This window comes from Cebus imitator, unplaced genomic scaffold (genome assembly GCF_001604975.1).
Source record: "Cebus imitator isolate Cc_AM_T3 unplaced genomic scaffold, Cebus_imitator-1.0 Scaffold179, whole genome shotgun sequence".
Taxonomy (NCBI): domain Eukaryota; kingdom Metazoa; phylum Chordata; class Mammalia; order Primates; family Cebidae; genus Cebus; species Cebus imitator.
In genome coordinates this window covers 860253-879279 of record NW_016107494.1, presented here as the reverse complement: position 1 = coordinate 879279, position 19027 = coordinate 860253, and the positions used below count along the sequence as shown (strand labels likewise).

At 47.3% G+C, this 19027-nt stretch overlaps 2 protein-coding genes across 2 annotated transcripts in view; both read right to left on the bottom strand.

Annotated features, from left to right (window-relative positions):
• ZNF496 (zinc finger protein 496) overlaps positions 1-15989 on the bottom strand; it is a 35425-nt gene extending 19436 nt beyond the window's left edge. The window contains exons 1-3 of the mRNA XM_017545352.2: positions 15219-15989; positions 14717-14900; positions 9441-9520 (exon numbers count right to left, since the gene is read on the bottom strand). Of these exons, the coding sequence (XP_017400841.1) occupies positions 9441-9520; positions 14717-14900; positions 15219-15608 (654 nt within the window). The 5' untranslated portion in view covers positions 15609-15989. The remainder of the gene's footprint in view (positions 1-9440; positions 9521-14716; positions 14901-15218) is intronic.
• LOC108315798 (basic proline-rich protein) lies at positions 15587-18459 on the bottom strand. The gene is made up of 5 exons (XM_017545353.2): positions 17736-18459; positions 17418-17632; positions 17123-17267; positions 16004-16119; positions 15587-15699 (listed from the first exon to the last, which is right to left on the bottom strand). Exons 1-5 carry the CDS (start codon positions 18457-18459, stop codon positions 15646-15648), a joined length of 1254 nt encoding a protein of 417 aa, XP_017400842.2. The 3' UTR covers positions 15587-15645.
• Between the last annotated feature and the right edge of the window lie 568 nt (positions 18460-19027).

The following is a 19027-nucleotide window of genomic DNA, read 5'->3' as shown; positions in this document are numbered from 1 at the left end:
CTTCAGAGGAGAGTTTTCTAATTCCTCCCACTAAATACAAATAAAAGCCCTGGACATTGCACATCAAATGAGCACAGGAAGACTCTGAAAGGTAGAGAGAGGGTGGCAGAATGGCCAGGGACCTTGGAACAACATGTGCTAAGTTCACTGGTTCTTCTTTCCACCACATATCTCCCCGCCTTGATGCCAAAGGAGTCAGCTACCCAGAAATGCCCATGGGCACAGACCAAAAAAATAAACCCCAACAAAAGCCTGCTCTCACAGCCATTGGACCTGGAAAGGAGCAGCCCAGCAAAACAGATAATAACTGCTCTACTCCACTTCACACCTCAGAAAACGGCCCTTTCTTACCAACACCAACAGAGAATGAGTAGGGACCCCAGACTTTCACCCTCATCAGTGCACAATGAAGTGCCTTCACACCCCTCCTGGGGTGCTCTCAGAGAAGGCCAAATAGGGAGCTGGGACCTCCATCCCTGCTGGCTGAAGCCCCCCCGCCACTCACCAGTAGAGACCATGTAGGGAGCTAACTCCCACTCCGACGCAGTTGTATGAGGAGCACGCCCATTTTGGTGCCAGTGGAGATCACAGAGGGAACCTGATGTTCTCTCACCAGGTAATAACAAGTGGTGCACCACCTGCCCTTTGCTTGCTGGAGCAATGTCAAAAACAACACAACACAACCAACCAAAACCAGCTATACTGAAGTTAAGGTCCAGAGTCTTATAACATAAAAATGTGCAGGCAGGAAATCACTCACCAAGGATTGGAAAGATCTGAAACCGAATGAAAAAAGATAACCAACAGATGCCAACCCTCAGGTGACAGATACGTTAGAACTATCTGACAAAGAAGCTGTGATATAAAGCTTCAGTGAACAATTATAAGCACACTCGAAACAAACGAAAATACAGAAAGTGTCTGGAAAGACACAGAACGTCTCAGCAAAGAAACAGAAAACACAGAAAACAACTGGAAATGTGAACAGTACAAACCACAATATGAAATAAGAAGCTCAGTGAATAGGCTCAGCTGAGGAGGCGACAGAAGAAAGACTCAGTCAACTTGAAGATGGAAAAATAAAGTTATCCAATCTGAACAACAGAGAGAATACTGGCTGAAAAAAATGAACAATTTCAGGTACCTTTATAAATTATAGTTTCTAACAAGAGATCTAAAACCTGTGTCCTTAGCACTCTGGAAGGAGAAAGGAAAAGGGACTAAAAAAGTACTCGAAAAATCTAGCTCAAGACTTCCCAAACTTGGAAAGAGATATAACCTAGAAATTTAAGAAGCTGAGCAAACTCTAAACAGGTTAATCTAAAGAAATCCATACCAAGACACAGTATAATTTATTATTATCATTATTATTATTATTTTTTGAGACGGAGTTTCACTCTTGTTATCCAGGCTGGAGTGCAATGGCGCGATCTCGGCTCACCGCAACCTCCGCCTCCTGGGTTCAGGCAATTCTCCTGCCTCAACCTCCTCAGTAGCTGGGATTACAGGCACGTGCCGCGCCACCATGCCCAGCTAATTTTTGTATTTTTAGTAGAGACGGGGTTTCACCATGTTGACCAGGATGGTCTCGATCTCTTGACCTCGTGATCCACCCGTCTCGGCCTCCCAAAGTGCTGGGATTACAGGCTTGAGCCACCGCGCCTGGCAGACACAGTATAATTTAACTTCTGAAAACTGAAGACAAAAGAAGAAAAAATCTTAAGGGCAGCCAGGGTAAAACAATACCTTCCTTACAGGGAAAATTTTGAAAGAGCAGAATTCTTATCAGAAACCATGGAGGCCAGGAGGTAACATTATATTTTTCAAATGCTGAAAGAAAACTGTCAACTGTGAATCTTTTATCTGGTGAAAACATCCTTCACGAATGATGGGGAAATGAAGATCTACTAAGGAAAAAATAAGTAAGTCTATCACCAGCAGAGCTATCATAAAAGAATGGTTAAGGAAATACTGCAAACAAAAAGAAGGAAACTTGGAACATAAGAAGAAAGAAAACAGTAAGCCAAAATATGGGTAATAAATAGGTTTTCTTTTTCCTTTTGAGTTTTCTAAGTTATGTTTGACAGTTGAAGCACAAATTACAACATTCTATGATGTGGTTCTAAATGTATGTAGAGGAAATATTTAACACAACTACATTATAATAGGGGAAGAAGGGTGAAGGTATGTAAAAGGAGATGTATTCTATTTCTTTCTCTCTCTCTTTTTTTTTTTTTTTGAGATGGGGTCTCACTCTGTCACCCAGGCTGGAGTGCAGTGATGCAATCACAGCTCACTGTGCAGCCACGACCTCTTGGGCTCAAGCAATCTTCCCATTTTGGCCTCTCAAAGTGCTGGGATTACAGGCATGAGCCATGGCACCTGACCAAAGGAAATAAGTTTCTGCACTTCACTCAAACTGATAAAATGACACCCAATAGATATGATAAGTTATGCATATATAATGTAATACTTAGAATAACCACTAAAAAAGCTATCCAACAATATACATACACTTAACACTACACTAGGTAAATCGAAATGGAATTCATCAACACATTCAAGTAGCCCAGAGAAAAATAGGAAAAAGGAAACAGAGAAACAAAAAGAGCCAGAAAAATAGAAAGACAGACTTAAGCCCTAACATATTGGTAATGACATTAAATACAAATGGTCTAGATACATCAATTAAAACACAGCAACTGGCAGAGTGGATTAGAAAACATTATCCAAATATATACTATCTAGGCCAGGACAGTGGCTCATGCCTGTAATCCCAGCACTCTGGGAGGGCGAGGTGGGCAGATCACCTGAAGTCAGGAGTTCAAGACTAGTCTGGCCAACATGGTGAAACCCATCTCTACTAAAAATACAAAAATTAGCTGTGAGTGGTGGCATGTGCCTATAGTCACAGCTACTTGGGAGGCAGAGGCAGGAGAATGGCTTGAACCTAGGAGGCGGAGGTTGTAAGTGAGCTGAGATCGCACAACTGCACTCCAGCCTGGGCAACAGAGTGAGACTCCATCTCAAACAAACAAAACAAAACAAAACAAAACAACAAATATATACTACCTAAAAGTAACTCACTTCAAATATAGTAATATAAGCAGGCTGACGGCAAAAGGATGGAATAAACACGCAATTATTAATCAAAGGAAAGAAGCTATATTAAGATATATCAGATAGGGTAGACTACAGAGCAAAAAAAATTACCAGAGAAAGAAAGGGATATTACATCATAATAAAAGCGTCGGTCCACCAACAAGACACAGCAATCCTAAATGCTTATGTGCTAAACAAGAGAGTGGGAAACTTCTAGCTCTGTTTGTTTCTGTTTCCTTTTTCCTATTTTTGTCTGGGTTACTTGAACATTTTGTAGAATTCCATTTTGATCTACCTAGTGTGGTGTTGAGTGTACATATATTTTTGTATAGCTCTTTTAGTGTTTATTCTAAGTATTACAAAATTCCATGTATTTAATGTCATTACTGACATGTTAGGGCTTAAGTCTGTCTTTGTATTTTTCTGATCCTGTTTTTGTTTCTGTTTCCTTTTTCCTATTTTTCTCTGGGTTACCTGATAGACGTGAAAGGAAATATACAAAAATCATCTTGTATATACTCAGAAACTTCAGCAATCCTCACTTCTCTCTCCAAAGCTGATAGAACAATCAATTACACAGAAAATAAGTGAGGATATAAAAGAACTCAATAACGCTATCAACTAACATAATCCAATCGACATTCATGGAACACTTCACTCAAAATAATAGCAGAATATATGTTCTTTTCAAATGCCCACAGGACATATACCAACACAGAACATATACTAGGTCATCAAAATCCTGGAAGAAGAGAGACATGTCTCAAAAACTTTTTAAAACAATTGAAATCATACAGTGTGTCCTCTGATTACCATAGAATCAAACTAGGTTTGACTGTTACCTATGAAACTAGATATCAATAACAGAAAAATAACAGGAAAGTCTGCACATCCTTGGAAATTAAACACCGACTTTCTAAATAATTCTTGAGTCAAAGTGGAAGGCACAATGGAAATTTTAAAACACACTGAAACAAATAAAAATTCATTTCACTACTCAGGAGGCTGAGGGTATCACTTGGGCCCAGGAGGTGGAGGCTGCAGTGAGCCAAGACTGCACCATTGCACTCCAGCCTGGGCGACAGAGCGAGACGCTGTCTCAAAAACAAAACAAAACAGTTTAAATCTAACAAATCATGTACGGAAATTGTATGCCGACAACTACATAACACTGATAAAAGAAACCGAGTAAATAAATAAATGAAGAGGAATACCACACTCACAGATAGAAATTCATATTTACTATCAAGATGCCAATGACCCCCAAATTTATACAGGTTTAATGAAACTCGTATCAAAATCTCAGCAAGACTTTTCATACATACAAATAAAATTATTCTAAAATTCATACAGAAAGGCAAACGGACTAAAATAGCTAAAATAAATTTGGAGAAGAATAAAAAAATGGTAGGAATTATTGAGCACAATTTTAAGACTTACTACATAGTTACAGTACTCAAAACTGTATAATATTAGTGGAGGGAGAGACATAAAAATCAATGGATCATAATAGAGAATCCAAGAATAGACTTACACAAATATGCCCAATTGAGTTTTGATGAAAGTGAAAAAGCAGGTTAGGCATGGTGATTCACACCTGTAACCCCAGCACTTTTGAGAGGCTGAGGTGGGAGGATTGCTTGAACCCAGGAGTTCAAGACCAGCCTGGGCAACATAACAAGACCCAGTCTCACAAAAAACAAAACATTAGCCAGGTGTGCTGGCACACATCTGTAGTCCCAACTACTTGGAAGGCCGAGGCAGGAGAACTGCTTGAGCCCAGGAGGTCTAGGCGGCAAGGCTGACGTGCACCATTGCACTTCAGGCTGGGAGACAGAGCAAGATCATGTTTCAAAAAAAAGGGAAAGAATGGTAAAAAAGCAATTTGAGGAAAGATAACCTTTCCAACCAACATACTGGAACCCTGGCAATGCACATCCACTGGTAAAACATGAACCTCAATCTAAGTCGCATGTCATATATAAAAATTATAGATCAGGGCTTAAAAGCAAATGGATTACAGATAATGGACCTAAATGTAAAGTGTATAATTACAATTTTTAGAAGAAAACAGAGGGAAAAATCTTTGCAATCTAGATTAAGCAAAGAGAGTTTAGACTTTACACCAAAAACCCAACCCTTAAAAGAAAAAATGACAAATTAGACTTAATCCAAATTTAAAATTTTTGCTCTGCTAACGACTCCATTAAGGGGATAGAAAGATAAACTACACGAATTCTGGTGATTACCAGAGGCTGGGAAGCGGCGATGGGGGTGAAGAGAGGTTGGTTAATGGTAGGAAACATACAGTTAGATAGAAGAAGATAGAAATACATAAGGTCTAGTGTTCAATAGCACAATAGAATGTCTACAGTTAACAAAAATTTACTGTATACTTCAAAACAGAAGAGAAGATGTGGAATGTACCCAACACCAAGACATGATAAATGAGGTGATCAATATCCCAATTACCCTGATTTGATAATTACACATTGTGTGCTTATCAAAATATTACATGCACCCCATAAATATGTACAACTGCTGGCCGGACGCGGTGGCTCAAGCCTGTAATCCCAGCACTTTGGGAAGCCCAGATGGGTGGATCACGAGGTCAAGAGATCGAGACCATCCTGGTCAACATGGTGAAACCCTGTCTGTACTAAAAATACAAAAAATCAGCTGGGCATGGTAGCACGCGCCTGTAATCCCAGCTACTCAGGAGGCTGAGGCAGGAGAATTGCCTGAATCCAGGAGGCAGAGGTTGCGGTGAGCCGAGATCACGCCATTGTACTCCAGCCTGGGTAACAAGAGCGAAACTCCATCAAAAAAAAAAAAAAAAAAAATATGTACAACTGCTATATATCGATTAAAAATTTTCAAATACTAAATTACATCCTCTGACCACCCCCACAAAAAAAGACTACATAGTGGGAGAAAATATTTGCCAAACACATATCCATTAAAGTACTAGTATCTAGAAGTTGTAAAGATCTCTCAAAACTCAACAGTAAAAAAGCAAAATGGTTCAATTAGAACACAGACAAGTTATGACCAGCCACTTCATAGAAGAGAATATAAAGATGGCACATAAGCACATGAAAAGATGTTCAACATTATTAGCCATTACAGAAACACAAATTTAAACCATAATGAGATACCACTGCACACCTATAAGAACGGTTAAAATAAAAAAAAAAACAGACAATACCACATCTTGGTAAGTTTTAGAGAATGTAGATTACTCATTGATATGGTTTGGCTGTGTCTCCACCCAAATCTCATCTTGAATTCCCATGTGTTGTGGGAAGGACCAGGTGGGAGGTAACTGAATCATGGGGGCAGGTCTTTCCTGTGCTGTTCTCATGACAGTGGGCAAGTATCACAAGATCTGATGGTTTTATAAGGGGGAGTTTCCCTGCACAAGCTCTCTTGTCTGCTGCCATGTGAGACATGCTTTTCACTTTCTGCCATGATTGTGAGGCCTCCCTAGTCACATGGAAATGTAAGTCCATTAAATCTCTTTCTTTTGTAAATTGCCCAGTCTCAGGTATGTCTTCATCAGCAGCATAAAAACAGACTAATACACTCATACATTGCTGGTGGGAATGTAAATGACATGGCCACTCTGGGAAGGACAGAGTAGTTTCTTTTAAAACTAAATATATACTTACCAACAACTGCATACCTGGCCACTTATCCCAGAGAAATGAAAACTGATGTGCACATAAAAACCTGCATGCAAATATTTATAGCAGCTTTATGCAATAATGACCCCAAACTGGAAACAACCCAGATGTTCCTCAACCCGTGAATGGTTAAACAAACTGTTGGACTTCCATGCCATGGAATACTACTTGGCAACGACAAGTGACGGACTAGTAACACATGCAACAACCTGAACGAAGCTCCACAGAATTATGCTGAATTAAAACAGCCAATCCCCAAAGGTTACATACTGTATGAATCCACTGATATAACATTCTTGAAATGACATTATAGAGATGAAGAACAGATCAGTGGTTGCCAGAGGCTGAAGAGTGGGTGAGAGTAGGGAAGAAATGAGTGTGGACATTAGGTAGCAGGAGGCATCCTTCTGGTGAAGCACCTACTCTATCTTGCATGTATCAGTGTCAATATTCTGGGTGTGACATTGTACTAGATTTTTACAGCACAGATTTTTACTCTGTATTTTACCATTGAGTGTTAAAAAGTTCACAGGATCTCTGTGTTATTTCTTATAATGGCATGTGAATCAATAATTATGTAAAAATAAAGTTAACTTAAAAAGAAAAACAAAACTTTATGTGTACCATGTTCATAGCAGCCTTATTCACAACAGCCAAAATGTGGAGTTAATGCAAATTTCAATCGACAGATGAATGGATAAAAATGGGATATATACCACGTGGAGTATTATTCAACCTTAAAAAGGAAGGAAATTCTGACACATACTACAACATAGATGAACCTGAGAACATTATGCTGAGTGAAATAAACCAGTCACAAAAAGGCAAACAGTGCATAATTCCACTTATATGAGGTACTTATAGTCATATTAATAGGGACTAAAAGTAGAATGGAGGTTGCCAGGGGCTGAGGGGAAGGGTAAATGGTGAGTTATTATTTAATATATAAGGAATTTCAGTTTGGGAAGATGAAAAAGTTCTACAGATTGGATGTACAACAATGTAAATGTACTTAACACCACTGAACTGCATACTTAAAGCTATATGTGTTTTACCACAATTAAAATTAAAAATTAAAAACACAAACAAGACATTCATGATGGTGACTTTTAGTGCATTGGGCAGAAACTATCAGAGTAATAAAACAGCACTGACTTACCGAAATCTCTGTACTGTGCTCGCCGCGCATTTACTGGGTACTACAGGAATTGAAAGCTGAAGACCAAACCTCATTAGGTACTGAATTAACAGCATCCCCTTGTGTTATTCTGGTTAAAGATACCAACTTTTAATAAGAAATACCAGTTTTAGCTCCTTTGTGTTTGGGAATGGTCACAGTACGTAATAGATGCTGACATGTATGTGTTGAGCATCAGAGTACAAGGGTGTGTGCCACAGCTTTGGTGGGGCAAAAGCAAGTTATGGAACTGGGTAACCTGGCTAACTCTTTCCCATCCTTAGCCCTTCCTTCTCCAAGTTCAAAGTCATGTCAGCTGGGCACAGTGGCTCATGCCTGTAATCCCAACACTTCGGGAGGCTGAGGCAGGAGGATCACTTGAGGTCAGGAGTTTGAGACTAGCCTGGGCAACATAGCAAGATGCTGTCTCTACAAAAAATTACAAAACTTAGCTGGGTGGAGTGTCATGCACCTGTGGTCCCAGCTGCTCAGGAGACTGAAGTTGGAGGATCACTTGTGCTCAGGAGTTTGAGGCTACAGTGAGCAATGATTGTGCCACTGCACTGAAGTTTAGGTGACAAGGCAAGACCCTATCTCTAAAAATGAAAATAAAGTCATGTCGAATGAACTGTGACTGCTTGGCTTCCTGCATTCTGCTGAGACACGATCATAGTGTGTCTACTGTTTTTCACAGTTTTCTTTCTATTGGGTAAGGAACAACTAAACAAAAGCAGGAACTGCACCTCCTGTTCCCATGGGAGGGGATGATGTTGCCAGAACTAAATATCATGCCAGCCAGTGGAAAGTGTCAGGAGGGAAAATGAAGGAGATATGGCCAGAAAGCACAGCCAAACGCAGCAACTGGGCTAGAAAGAGGTGAGTAAGATCACCTGCTGGACCAGCCCCCAGCCCTGATTCTGACTCCGACTCCGACTCCTCAGAGCACCTGAATAAGCAAGTGTTAGACGAAAACACAAACAAGAACATTTGAGGGAATTCTGGAATGACTCACCGCATAGATATGTGACAGGACTGAAATTACCTGTGCTTTCTTCCCTCTACTTCCTAACATTTCTAACATATAACTATTGCTGTGACAATTATTAAATTTTTTGAAAAATTCTCTGTAAAATAAAAGAGCAGAGAGACCTCCTTTTTCACAAGAGGGGAACTTAGACATGCGGAGAGGCCCATCAGTAGGAACTCATGGGCCTTTGTTTCCTGCTGTTGTCTGCACAAAGCTTCCTGAAGGTGCCCTGATGACAGTCAACCTAGTGAGCGGCTGGGACTAGAAGAGCTGGTGGAGAAATAGGGTGTCTCTTAAGCCCACACTCTGTCTATTTTAGCTTTTCTGGGCCGGGACTGAACATCCTGTGCGGCAGCTGGAAAGCTGGCTGGGGTCCTAGGAAAGCTGCCCTGTAGCCTACAGAGAGGTAAACACGGGATTTTCAAGGACTCCTGTAGAAATCACTCACCGGGGGTAGCTGCAGGGTGGTCACCACCTGCTGGGTGTCCCGTACATTCTCTTCCTGAAGAAGGAAAGCATCTTGCAGAACTGAAAGAAATCAGAAAAGGGTGTTCCAAAGGGGGCCAGGGCCAGGCCTGGTGCCACCTCCTGAGCTTCCTGAGGCTCTTCATTTCAGTTGTGGTAGCCAAGAAAAACACAAGAAAGGCACCAAGAGGGAGCTATTTCACCGTGCTTTTCATAAAACCCCAGGCTCTGTTCTTACCTGTAAAATGAGGATTACAAAATGATGTACATGAAAAGCACTCTATAACTAAGTGTACTAAGATTGCTGCGTCTTTGTTTTCAGATATAATAAAGGTGGCTATAACTTTAATCTGAAAGTGTGTGCCTGGCTGAGTTCACGAAAGCACGGTCAATTAAATTAACTCTTTCGCTTCGGGTAAGTACCCAGACCTCAGCACTGTTATCCAAAATATGGGAAAATAAAGGTTAAAACTCTACAGAGTTCAGCCGTGGGAAGTGATGCATGCCTGTAATCTTAGCTAATCCTATTCTGGGAACTGAGGTGGGAGAATCACGTGAGCCCAGGAGTTCCAGACCAGCATGGACAACACAGAGAGTATTTTTCTCTTAAAAAGAAAAAGAAAAAAAAAAAAGAAGAAGCAGAAAAAGAAAAAAAAGCTACAGAGTTGAGGAATCTATAAGGATTGTTAGGGTCTGGATATGGTAGCTCATGCCTGTAATCCTAGCACTTTGAGAAGCCAAGGTAGGAGTTCCAGACCAGCATGGACAACACAGAGAGTATTTTTCTCTTAAAAAGAAAAAGAAAAAAAAAAAAAGAAGAAGCAGAAAAAGAAAAAAAAGCTACAGAGTTGAGGAATCTATAAGGATTGTTAGGGTCTGGATATGGTAGCTCATGCCTGTAATCCTAGCACTTTGAGAAGCCAAGGTGGGAGGATTGCTTAAGCTAAGGAGTTCGAGACCAGCCTGGGCAACACAGCGGGACCTCATCTCTACTAAAAATCAAAAAACTGGGAAGCTGAAGCAGAAGGATTGCTTGAGCCCGAGAGATCGAGGCTGCAGTGAGCCACAGCTGCACCACTGCACTCCTGCCTGGGCGACTGTTCTGTCTCAAAAGAAAAAAAAAGGTAAGGGCTGTTGGCAATCAGAATTAGTGTGGAACTCCATAAAAGAGAAGGAAAATCCTGTCATTAGTGACAGCATAGAAGAACCTGAAGGACATGCTACAAGCAATAAGCCAGGCACAGAAACAGAAATACTGCATGTTCTCACTTAAATGTGGACTGTAAACAAGTTCAACTCATAGAAGCAGAGAGCAGAGCGCTGGTTGCCAGAGGGTAGGGAATGGAGGGACTAGGGGGACACTGGCCAAAGGGTGCACAATTTCAATTACACGAGAGGAATAAGTTCTGGAGTCCTATTGTACAACATGGTTACTACAGGCAGTAACAATGTACTATGTACTTGAAGACTGCTTAAAGAGTAGATCTGAAGTATTTTCACCACACACACAAAAAGGATAGGTATAGGAGGTAACACATTATATTAATTAGCTTGAATTTTTTTTTAAGAGACTAGTCTCATTATGTTGCCTGGGCTGGAATAGAACTCCTGAGCTCAAGGGATCCTCCCATCTCAGGCTCCTGAACTACAGGTGTGCCACCATGCCTAGCTAATTAGCTTGATTTAGTCATTTCACAATGTGTATAGATATCAAAGCATCACACTGCACACCGTAAATACATACAATTTTTTGTCAATCTCAAAACAGAAATTAAACAAAAAAGAAAAACTGTCATCACTGTACGCACTGTGAAAAAGCATTTGGCACAGTACCCTAAAGACCCTCATACAAAGTGCTGAGTGTGGCTTTGGGACCATCTCACCAGCCTACCGGGGACTCTGCCACTTTCTGTCCTGTGATTGGAAACTACACGTTGCTCAGCCTTCTGCAGTGAGCCACATCGCCTGCCAACAGTGCAGCCATGTAAAAATGAGCTCTGTGTTTCAAAAGGTACTCCTTTCTCAGAGTAAGACTTGGAGAGCTGTGCTACAGTCTACTGGTTAATGCTAGGTCACATGTTAAGTCATTGCCAAAGCAAGCCCCAGAAGCCAGTGTCTGGGACCTTTCAGACCTGGATACAAAGCCTTCAGGAACGGCAGCTGCAGGAGTGGCTATGTGGAGCTAAGGCCTGGGGCAGGAACCCATGCAGATGGCAATGCCATTCTAGGGGTCTCAGTGCAAGACAGCCTCTTCCCAGTGTCCGAAGGGAAGCTCAGGCTGGATGGGTGTAGATTTGAGGAGGTGGTATTTCTTGTGTATATGTTCTAAGTTTCTATCTTCATCTTTATTTAACTTCCTTTTACCTCCCAGTTTTATTGAGGTATAACTGACAAAAACTGTATGTATTTTGGTTATAAAAACCCTACAATATGATAAGTATACATTGTGAAATGATTAACAAACCTACACTTCATATATTTTTGTGATGAGAACATTTCTTATTTACGTTCTTAGCAATTTTCAAGTATAAGATGCACTGTTTTTAATCACCATCACTACGCTGTACCACAGATCTCCAGAATTTATTCATCTTATCTAATGGAAACTTTGTACTCTTTGACCAACATCTCCTAGAGGGGGTATTTCATTTTTTAGAGGTGGGTCCTCAATATGTTGCCCAGGTTGGTCTCAAACTCCTGGCCTCAAGCGATTCTTCGGCTTTAGCCCCCTGCATAGCTGGAAGCACAGGTGAGAAGTGCTGAGCCTGGCTAGGAGGTGGTGTTTTAATTCTGCTCCCTCACACCTGCCACCTTCTGGGACATGTAGACATCCTAGATATGTGTACATGTATGAATACATAGCCCCGCCCTACTTCTGGCCCTGATAAATGAATACATGGACTCCTTCAAGAATCACTTCAGAGAGTTGCAGCCCTACACAGAATCTAGCTTTTGGGGAAGACCTTCAAGATGAGGAACTATACAGCTCTGACGGGTAGTGCATTCCAGTTGGAAACTGTCCTAATAGTTAAGGTTTTCCTGACTGCTAACTCTCATCACATCTACTTTGCCTACTCATTATTGCTCATGGAAATGGGACAGCTGGCCCTGTTGTCCCAAAGCCCACCTGTGTTGCTGGCTTACCTCAGAACTTTATCAAGAAGCAACTGCACAGGCTGTTGTGGTTCCTGAAACTCCTTCCCCTCCTCCACTGTGCCTTCCCAGACCCCATTACAAGGCCTCTCACAGCCCCCCACTTCCTGCATAACCCAAGCTACTTGCACGTGCATTGCTGATGTGGGCGACTGGCTGCTTCCTTTATGCCTGTTATGGGGCTAGGTTATGCCCCTCTCAAATTCCTATGTTGAAGCCCTAATCCTTAGATTCCTCAGAATGTGACTGTATTTGCAGACAATCTTTAAAGAGGTAATTAAGAGAAAATCAGGCCATACTGGTGGACCCTAATCCAATATGACCGGTGTACTTATAAGAGGAGATCAAGACACAGACACACACAGAGGAAAGACCATGTAAAGATACCCAGAGAGAGACAGTGTCTATTACAACTGCTCTGCAAACTTTTAGTGTAAACATCTTCTTCTTCCTTTCCCTGAAACAAAACTGCCCATCATCCAGAGTCTTGGCACAAAACTTGTTGTCAGCTTTCAGGGCTGGTTATTAACAGGTTTTTACGGGTCCCAAGGACAGCCAGTGGCATAAAAGATTTCCCCTCCTAGCTCCTTCTTTTTTTCTTTTTTGAGACAGAGTTTCACTGTTTTTTCCCAGGCTGGAGTGCAATGACGTGATCTCAGCTCACTGCAACCTCCGCCTCCTGGGTTCAAACGATTCTCCTGCCTCAGCCTCCCAAGTAGCTGTAATTACAGGTACCCCCCCACCACACATGGCTAATTTTGTATTTTTAACAGAGATGAGGTTTCACCATGTTGGCCAGGCTGGTTTCAAACTCCTGACCTCAGGTGATCTGCCCACCTCAGCCTCCCAAAATGCTGGGATTACAGGGATGAGCCACCACGCCTGGCCCCTAGCTCCTTCTAAATGTCTATCTGCAAACTTCTCTTAGTGTTAACATCAGACCTGTCTACAAGCCAAGGAGAGAGCCTTCTGAATAACCCAAGGTTGCTGATATTTTGGCTTCAGACTTTCAGCCTCCTGAACTGTGAGAGAATACATTGCTGTTATATAAGCCATCCAGTCTGTGGTACTTTGCTATGGTAGCAAATATTACACCAATCTTGACTTTTAGCAAGAAGAGGCAGGAGAGTTTATGTGATTTGTACAGAAGTCACCATAGTTTTTCCACACAGAGAAATTTAATAGGCATTTTGGTTTTATTACTGAAAAGTTTCCCATAACGCCAAACATGACTTCTGTAAATCATCAGAAAGCACCCCTGGCCCCCCACTTTTTTTCCATTGTACTTACAGAGCACTGCGGCAAAAGGAACCCATGTGCCCAACTTCCTTCAACCCAAGGGCCCCAGTTTCCCACGACAAGTACTTCAAGTTAAATTTTGGGCACCTCAGAAGTTGTGCTCAACCTTTTACGGGTTGTACCTCATTTAATCTTCCAAAAACCCCAAAAAGGGTAATTACCATCTCTGTTGGACAGAGGAAGAAACCAAGGCTTTCAGAGTTTAGAAGTATGCCTCAGGTCATACCCAAAGATTCAGCTCTAAGTTTATCTGACGACAAAACTACCTTCCTGTAGCCACCGTGTACTTTGTATACATACTCAAACCAAGTCTAGCTGATGTTCTGGCCCCACACAGTAGATTCCACCCTATGTCCTCCAAAATAATTTTATATCTCTTTGCAGCACCACAATGATTCTGTAGACAGGAGTTGTTTAGCCAAGGAAACAGGTTCCAAGAGACAAGAAGAGATGGCCATGCTCAGTTCATGCAGCAAGCCCTAGCTGTATACTGGCAGGCCCTAGCTGTCATCCAGCTGACAGATCCTGAAGAGATGCACCCTCAAAGAGATGAGAGGGCACAACCTCACAACATCTACTACAGAAGAGTTCCCTCTGAGAGGATCCAGAACCCCGAAGAGGACAAACATGCTGATGAGGTTCTCATTTAATCGCTCTAGGAAGGGACTCAGACCTTGGCAACAGCTCACAGATAGGAGAAAACTGCTGATGTAAAAGCCATCAGCTTAACAAAAACCACACCCAGTGTGGTTTATGGGGTATGCACTCCCCCAGACTACCCCTCCTACACACCCCTGGGCTGCATACCTGCGTCCCCGCTGAGTTGGGTTGGTGGTCTGCCTGAGAGCCCCAGGCACTGTGCCAGGGCCATGGGCTGGGCATCCTGGCTCTTTGCAAGGTCGCTGTGGGGCTCTATCGGCAGCTGTTCCTGCTCCTGGTCCAGAGGGCTGTCTCCATCATCAATCACCACAGGGTCTTCGCAGTGCTTGAGCTGTAATCCCAGAGAGAGCTTTTCAGGGCTAGGTGAAGAGGTCCCATCTCTCCCTGGGTCTGGTGACGATCCACTCCACAGTGGACCACCAAAGGCTCAACTTAGGCCTTGGACTGGGCAGTAAAGGGGGATGACATTACCACGCCCAAATTAGAGCCTTCAGGGAGTAAAACTTGCTTTCTTAGGAAACTCTAATCTGGGCCTAACCAAAGTACATGGCTCTAGATGGAACTCCTTGCTCCCATGCAGATGCATGGCCCAGCCAAAGTGTCTGAGCACCAGCTGTCTCCCGGTACCAGCCCCACACCTTCTACTCACCCACTGCCAGGGTCTCCCCGGCTCCCGTTCCAGTGCCTCCACTGCGGCCACAGCCTGCTCCCCGCTCTCAGGCTCCTGGGCCCGCACCCAGCTCTGGATCTCCCGGGGCAGGATGGCCAGGAACTGCTCCAGCACCAGCAGCTCCAGAATCTGCTCCTTGGTGTGCCTCTCTGGCCGCAGCCAGCCACGGCACAGGTCCCAGAGGCGTTGCAGGGCCTCCCGGGGGCCCGCCGCCTCCTGGTAGCGGAAACGGCGGAAGAGGCGCCGAGAGGATTCGGGGCTGGGAAGCTCCCCCTGGGGGCTAGGGTTCTCTCCCGGTGGGCTCCTCATTTTCCTGGGCTCCTCACTTTCCTTTGGAGCCAAGACTCGGGGGCACAGGGCTGTGGGCATGATGGGATTTGATGGGGGTCAGCGGCAGAAGACGACCCTATTTCCAAACAGAAATCACTGGCTTCAGTGTTCTGGTCTCCTGCGGTCGTTTCTGGGGGATAGTGACAAGGAAACTGTCAACGCCCTCAGATACCAGCCCTTTGGAGAAGCCCTGGGAAATGCAGGGAGTGTTGGTGTGGCTGGGCTGTACACACAGGATGAAACAGAAAGAAAGGTGTCCTCCCCTCCCCCACCCCCGACAGTACCATTAAGTGTGGATTCCCGTAAGTCAGTGACTGGGTGAACAAGGCTGGAAAGCTGGGAGAAAAGTGGTGGCATTCCAACGTGACACTGGTGTTTTGAGTATCCCAGGAAACCAACAGCGCCACATGCAGATGTAATCAAGACTCTGGTACCTTGAGTGGCTGGGTCCTCCTGGAGAGACCCGAGATGGGCAGGGCAAGCAGGCCACTATCTTGAAGGTTTGAAGCTGAAGTCACTGTACTTGCTCTTAAGACCTTTACAAATAGAGCTGGGAAGACAAAGACAGACATGCACTGGATGAGCCTTCAAAAGCACATCCAGGAATAGAAAATCTGCCCTGCTGGTGGTGGAGGGCTGATGGACGACCCAGCCGGAATCACGTTTGCCCAGCAGAGCCTGCTATGGGAGGCAGGGGGTGAAGCACAGGTAAGAACACACCCAGAGACGGGGAAATCACATGAGGCAGCCACATGCAGTTTACCAGAGAGGCACAACACGGCACTTAGAAATCTCGCTGGTTTCAGGTAAGCCTTCCGCCAACTCTCTGGGGCATCTCAGAACACCTACACCTTCATCGCATACTTAGATGTCTTGACCTTCAACCTCGCCTCCACTCTCTGCTCTTCTCTTGCCGTCCTCAAACCACATTCCAGGCAATGGCACACCCTTCTTTAAGTGCGGGTCGGTCAGCGCCTAGCTCAGCCCTCATCGAACCCCCAGACACTGCAGCTACCACGGCCCCACGGTGGGGCTCAGGGAGGCGCACACCTCCCGGCTGCCGTGCAGACCGCTGGCCGACACACGCAGGGTGGCTAAAGATCGGCGCCCAGAGTGCCTGGCTGGTGCCCACGGTCCCCGCTGAGAACACGGGGCCGGGACAGGCACCTGCGGACACTCACGGTGCCCTTCTGTGCCATCGGGCCTCCGTGATCCTCGGGCACTGCCAGGAGCCTGCCAGTCCCCCACGCGCATGAGGGCGTCCGGCGTGGCGGGTCTCAGCCTCCAACGGCTCACGGGCGGGAAGGGGGCACGGGCCTCACGCCCATGTCACAGGAAGGCAGGTGATGCCAGAAGAGCTGCCACACAACCGAGTGGCTCCGGGAAAAACCCACTCCCCGGCATCTCTGCTTTCCGGAGTGACAGCCTGTGCAGAAACGCGTGTGGGGGCGGCGGGCTGGACGCCTCGCCGCGCTCCCCTCCCCGGGTTCGCTTCCCGGGAGGCTCCGGCCCGCCCGCCCAGCTCGGCGGCCCCCGCGGCGCCCATGACACACCTGCGGCGCCCGGGACCGCTCGCGCCGCCCCCCGCGCACCGGCGCCCGCCCGGCCGCCAGCTCCCGCTCGGGTCGTCTCCGACCAGACGGCCGCGTCCGTCTTTGTCACCGCGGCACCTGGCGCGTGGGAGGCCGGAGGAGACGCCTGATGAATGAACTCACGTTAGCGGGGCGGAGCAGGGCCCGCGGGGCGGAGGAGGGACGGGCGGGCCGGCGGAGGGCGAGCGGGCCGCGGCAGCCGGGGAAGGGCCCCGCGCTCCGCCCCCTCCCGCGCGCCGCCGGCCCCGCTCCTCACCTCACAGCCTCCGGCTCCCTCGCGGCGCCCGGCCGAAAGCCCCCCCGCGGCGGCGGAAGTCCAGCGCAGCCCTCCGCATCCTCCCCGCGCGCCCTGCCGGGCGGACTTGCTGAGGCGGGGTCTCCGCCGGCGCCCGGCTCCTCTCCCGGCGCGTCCACACCGCGTCTCTCGCTCATCCGGAAAGCCGCGCTCGGCTCGGGGGCAGATGGAGGCGCCTGAAAAACAATCGTGCTGCTCTGGCCGCCGCCCGCAGCTTCCCGAGCGCCGGGTCCGGGCCGGGAGGGCGGGGCGGGGCCGGCCGGGCCCGGGCGCACTCACCGCCGCCGCGCGTCCCTGTTGGCGGGCGCGCAGGCCGTTCGCCGCCGGAGCCCGCCGGACGCCGCGGGAAGGAAAGGCCGGAGCCCTCGGGCTCCCTCCCCTGGGACACTTCCTGCTCCGCTCTAGGACCGGGGAGGTCTCCGCATCTCAGTGGTTCGCTCCCCCGCCCCTCGGCCGAGGTGTGCGCTGGGGGTGACACCCGACACCCCCGGCCCGCCCCGCGCCGCGCGCGCCCAGGCCTGACCGCCGGGCCGGGGGCTTTGTGGGTCAGCCACGTCGCCGTGCCCGGGCTCCCCGCGGGCCCGCCAGGGGGAGGCGCTCCCGGGGGCGGCCGCGGGTCCGGAAGGGCCGCCCGGGGGCTCTTGGCTCCGCTCGTCTCGTGCCTGCGGCGCTCCCGGGACGCGCGGGCCGGTGGGCGCCCGGAACGGCCGACCGGGAGTCGCGGCCGAGGCTGGAAGCTGGAACTGGGGTGCGGGAAGCAGAGTGGGGGGCGGAGCGGGGGGAGCTCACCGGCCGAAGCCGGGCCGCCAGCCCCCCCTGCGGCTGCGGGACGCGCCTTCCGGGCCTGATGCCCACGTGCGGGGGTCCCGGGATCGACGCTCCGAGCGCGGGACAACCCGGGGGAGGGCGCAGAGGGGCTGCCGTGAGTCCGGGCCCTGGGTGGGGTCGGGGAAGGGCCACGGTGACCGCGGGCACGGTGGCGCAGGGAGGGGCAAGCAGACATTAGGGGACCGCACCCGAGACGGGGCTGCTGGCCTCTCCGGGGTCGCCCCCGGGGCAAGCTCATTTTTCAGGCTCCAGAGCCAGAGAGGAAGTGCCCAGGTCCCTGAGCAGGCCTGGTTCCCAGCGCCCCTGCTCCGTCTTCCCGAGGGGACTTCGGCTCCCCTTTCCAGGGCAAGCAGAGGACGTCAGTGTCCCCAGAGAAAGCGGCCCCGCCGAGTAGACGGACGCGGTGGTTGGACCGAGGCACAGGCTCCGTCAGCTCCGTTGCTCTTCCCACCTCAGGGCGGTGGGCACGGCCTCCTCTGAACCGCCGGAGTAATCGCTGCTGACTGGCGGAGCCTCTGCAAGCCCCGGGTTGTCAGTGTCCACATTCCGGCCTGAGCAGGAGATGGACCAAGCGAAGGAGCGAAGCCCTTGTTGGTGAACAGTGATTGTCCCCCGGATGACAGCCTGATGCCAGTAAATAAGGAGCGAGTGTGGCGTTTCATTTTATGAACCATCTTGGCTAGCCGCGGTACTCAGTTTTTGTTCAGACACCAGTCAGGCTGTTTCTGTGAGGCTGTTTTTTA